The following is a 5,239-nucleotide window of genomic DNA, read 5'->3' on the forward strand; positions in this document are numbered from 1 at the left end:
ATGACTAATGTCATTTTAAATGTCCATAAATTGAACTTTGACTAGATACTATTTGGCTATTAAAACAACGTTAAACACAAAATCGTTATTGTTATCTTTCAATAACTGTCAAATGAGAATTAACACTGGTAACACAATCAAACAAATACACAACACTTGGAATGGGGTGGAGTCAGAGGTTTCTAGCACATGACTCACCGTTGAGATTGGTCTTTACCACCAATCTATGCACAACACATAATCATGAACTGTAGTCTTTCAACCATCTTGGTGGCTTGACAATTCGGCCGCTAGATGTTCTTACATCGTTTGAAACAGTCTTTGTGGTGTTCAATGTCTGTTGCTTCGAATTATCCTCAGGGACATCAGGCTTTGTTGGTAATGATGCTGAAACCTCTGGTTCAGGGCCCATGATGATGGGTGGAGGTTCTGATGTCTTAAGAAGGTCTCTTCTGTTCCTCCTGTAATGTCTTCCGTCTGGCGTCGTTACCATGTAAGATCTTGGCTCTGATCTTTTGTACTGTACTTGAGCTGGTTCCCAGGTCTTTTCTGTCCTTATTCTGACAGAGTCACCATGTTTCAATGGAGACAATGGCTTAGTGCGTTTATCGTAGTGGTGTTTCTGTTGATCTTGGCGCGAGTTGAGCTGCACTGTAGCCCCACGAGCAACTTTTGGTGATAATGTTTCCCGAACTGTAGGTAACTTTGATCTTAGACACCTACTCATGAGTAATTGAGCAGGGGAATACTGTGTCCCTGACAAGGGTGTGTTTCTGTACTCCAATAATGAAATGTAGGGGTCACCGTTGCTCTCTTCAGCTTTCCTGAGGAAGTTTTTAATGGTTTGTACCATTCTCTCACTTAGTCCATTAGACTGTGCGTAGGTAGGGCTTGATGTGACTAATTCTATGTCCCACTGTCTTGCAAACTCGCGAAACTCTCTAGAGTTGAAAGGCATGTTATCAGACATGATAACTTCAGGTATACCATGTCTAGCCAATACAGACTTCAGGTGAATGATTACATTGTTGGCTGTCTTGTTTTCAAGCCTGCAGATCTCTGGGGATATTTTGAGAAATAATCTACCACTACAAGATAATCTCTCGAACCATACTGGAATAAATCCATCCCCAGTTTCTCCCATGGTCTGTCCGGAACCTTGTGCGGAATCATGGGTTCCTTTTGCTGTTTGGGTTTAAATCGGTTGCACGTAGAACACCTGGATACATGATCTTCTATGTCTGTTGACATACTTGGCCAGTAAATACTCGCTCTGGCACGGGATTTGCATTTTTCTATGCCAAGGTGACATTCATGAAGTGTGGTGAGCATTTCTCGTCGGAGTTGTTTAGGAATGATCAGCTTCTCCCCATAAAACATTAGTCCTCCAGCTTCATAAAGCTCGTCCCTCATTGTCCAGTAAGGGCGTACTGACAATGGGCTTTCACATTTTACCATTGGCCAACCTCGTTTTACAATTGTGACAAGGTCCTGTAGCTCGGTGTCTTCTGCTGTGGCCTTTATGAGCTGGTCGAGTCTAGCTGAACTTACTGATAGACTTGTTACTAGGCTATGGACCATCACTTCCATTTCTTTGTTAAGCTTTGTAGCATCTCCTGTTGTAGGTAGGTAGGCTCTAGATAGTGTGTGTCCGCTATGTACATGTACTTTCCAGGTACATATGTTGTACTGATCTGGTACCGTTGTAACCTCAGTAACATTCTCTGTAACCTTGGTGAGGCCCTCGCGAGAGGTTTCCGCGTAATTGTTTCAAGGGGTTTATGGTCAGATTGGATTTCAACAGGTCTGCCGTATACATATTGGTGAAACTTGTCACATGAGAACACTATAGCCAGGAGCTCTTTCTCAATTTGAGCGTAATTCTTCTCCGATGATGTGAGAGATCTGGATGCGTAGGCAATCGGCTTCCCTTCTTGTATCAGACAAGCCCCTAAGCCATTCTGTGATGCATCGGCTTGTATCACAACAGGCTTGGTTGTATCGAAGAAGCTTAGAACTGGTTTTCTTGTCAAAACATTCTTGATCACTTGTAGTGCTTGATCATGTGTCTCATCCCATGTCCAGGCAACATCTTTCTTCAGAAGATCTCGCAAAGGGGAGGTAATTTCAGACATGTTGGGTATATACTTGGATAGATAGTTTACCATTCCTAATAGCCGTTGTAAAGCTGGCTTGTCCTGGGGTGTGGGCATATTCATAATGGCCTCTATTTTACTGTCATCAGGTTTGAGTCCTTCTTGAGTAATAACATTACCCATGTACTTGACTGTATCCACTTTAAACTGGATCTTTGATGGATTGAACTTTATATTTCTTTCTCTTGCTCTCTCCATGACTTTAACTATGATGTTGTCATGCTCCGTAGTGTCCTTGGCTGCTATAATCATGTCATCTGCTATCATCTGGACACCAGAAATGTCTCCAAACACTTCCTGGTTTTTCTTCTGAAATACTTCACTAGCTGAACTGATCCCGAATGGCATACGTTTGAACCTGTATCTGCCAAAAGGTGTGTTGAAAGTACATAGATATGATGATGGTTCATCCAATTCGACTTGCCGAAAGCCGTCCTTTTCATCAAGAATTGAGAACACTTTCTTTTCATGCAGTTCAGCGGAGATGTCTTCGGGAGTAGGAATCCTGTAGTGTTCGCGTTTGATCGCCTTATTGAGATCTCTAGGGTCCAGACATATTCTCAAAGATCCATTTTTCTTTTCTACTAACACGATACTGTTTACCCACTCTGTCGGCTTGTCGACAGCAGCGATGATATCTTCTGCCTCGAGTTTACGTAAAGTCTCCTGTAGACGCGACTGCAAACTGAAGGGAATTTTCCGCGGAGGATGTATTATTGGCTTTACATCCGGGTTAAGTTCAATGTGATACTGACCTTCAAACTTGCCTAGTCCCTTGAACACATCTTCATAGTCAGCTGTAAGCTTAGACTTGCTCAAGTCCTGGTTATGACTTTGCTCCCTTACAACTGAGTGTATGTCTGACTTTCTATCTGTCCTTTCAACCAACTGTAGATCTTGACATGTTGATAAACCAAGTATTGGAGGTGATTTAACATCAGCAATGTAAAATTCAATGTCTCTGTTTCGGCATCTGAGATGTGCCTTGCCAGCAGGTATTACTTTATGTCCACCATAGGCTGAGAGAATTGACATAGTCTCTTGAAGTTTGGGTCTCCTGGTCAGCTTTTCAAAACATGATAATGGTAACACATTGGCTTCAGCTCCAGTGTCCAATTTGAACTTAATATTCTGTCCATTCATCTTAAGATTAGTGAACCAACCTTTGTTGTATATAGCTGCATCATCAGGTCCGATCTGTCCGATCTGTAACTCTCCAATAAAAAGATCGCTGAGACCGTCACATTCTTGAACAGATATGTCGTGGACATCGTTTTTCCTTTCACTGGGTCTGCTTCTACATTCACTCCTAAAATGGTTTTGTTTCCCGCATTTAAGACAGTTTTTCCCGTACGCTGGACACTCGCGTTTTTTATGGGAAGTTCCACACCTACTACATTTCATTGAATGTGTACTTTTTTGTTGTGATGTTTTCTGGTGATGTTTACTAGGCTTGTGTTTCGCGCGCTTATTGACCACGTGGACCGCCATGCCGGGGCTACTGCCAGGCTCGCTGATTTCTTTTATCTGTCTCGCGCTCGCCTCCGACGCTCTACATATTTCTACCACTCTATCTAGCGTAGGGTCTGCTGAATCTCGAAGTAATCTCTCTTTCAATCGAGTATTATCTATTCCGAAAATCAGTCTATCTCTAATCATCATGTTTGTCTGATCACCAAATTCACAGTTCTTTGCCCTCGTTTTTAGTTCAGTTACAAAGTGATCAATCGACTCACCTTCCTTTTGTTTAGTCTCCCAAAACATATACCGTTCTATGACTGTATTTTTCCTTGGGTTGCAATATTCCTGGAACTTGTCGAGTACTGGCTTCAACTTTAGTTTGTCAGCATCGTTAGCAAATACGAAATTATTGTAAATTTCCATTCCATCTTCCCCTATCGTATGAAGTAAGATGGCGACTTGCGTAGCCTCAGATTTTTCTGTGCTGCCTGACGCTGTAAGGTATACATCAAGTCGTTGAGACCAACGTCTCCAGTTTTCGCTAAGGTTCGCCCCATCAAAGCTCATAGGCGTTGGAGGTTTAAATTGTTCCATTTCTTAAAAAATTCCCGTCTTTCTGACACCATGTTATGTTAGACAACCACAAACACATGCTGTGTGGGAGAAACTACGAAGTTTATTAAACTCTGAATTCTGATTGGCCAATAATCACATATAATTGGGTAGCACTAAGTGCCGGATCCGATGTCGGATTATAACGGATGTACATATACATGACAGTTATAGGCCGGGATCTAGGGGGGTCTACGTGCACCCCCCCCCCCCACAACTTAACGAACCAAGGTTTTTCTGAAGCCTTATGACCCACTGATAACGAAATCGAGAGGTAACATTGTATAAACTGGGATGAACTTCCGGTTATGACGTCATCAAGATGGCCGCCATCTCGTATTTCACTAAAGATTGAAAAATAGTCATAACATTGACATTTTTCAACCGAAGAAGACAAATGAGGCATCAAAATGACCACAATAGAACAACAAATACATATCAGGACCATATATTCCAATATATGTAGCTATTTCTACGCAGGAAATGAAAAAATAGGATTTTAAGCTCAAAAATGGTAATTTTTTAGCAAATTTTTCATATTTGGCTTGACGCAGCAAAAATGTTTGTCAACAGCAAACTATTATTTCTAATCAGTTATTTGACCTCTTATCAATCAGTAAAAACAACACCAACAAAAAAACAATGTTAACATTGTATAAGCTCCGGTTATGACGTCATCAAGATGGCCGCCATCTCGAATTTCACTAACAATTGAAAAATAGTCATAGCATTAACATTTTTCAACCGAAGTAGACAAATGAGGTATCAAAATGATCATAATAGAACATCAAATTCATATCGGGACCATATAATCCAATATATGTAGTGATTTCTACGCAGGAAATGAAAAAATAGGATTTTAAGCTCAAAAATGATAATTTTTTAGCAAATTTTTCATATTTGGCTTTACGCAGCTGTAATTGTTTCCCAACAAGAAACTATTATTCGTAATCAGTTATTTGACCTCTTATCAATTAGTAAAAACAACAACAACAAAAATATATAGAAAT

The 5,239-nt window shown here is 40.8% G+C and overlaps 1 protein-coding gene across 1 annotated transcript; it reads right to left on the reverse strand.

Annotated features, from left to right (window-relative positions):
- Nucleotides 1-241: 241 nt before the first annotated feature.
- On the reverse strand, nucleotides 242-970 carry LOC138329752 (uncharacterized). The gene has a single exon (XM_069277041.1). The coding sequence runs from the start codon at nucleotides 968-970 to the stop codon at nucleotides 242-244; it is 729 nt and encodes a 242-aa protein (XP_069133142.1).
- Nucleotides 971-5,239: the final 4,269 nt, after the last annotated feature.

Source organism: Argopecten irradians, chromosome 8 (assembly GCF_041381155.1).
Source record: "Argopecten irradians isolate NY chromosome 8, Ai_NY, whole genome shotgun sequence".
Taxonomy (NCBI): domain Eukaryota; kingdom Metazoa; phylum Mollusca; class Bivalvia; order Pectinida; family Pectinidae; genus Argopecten; species Argopecten irradians.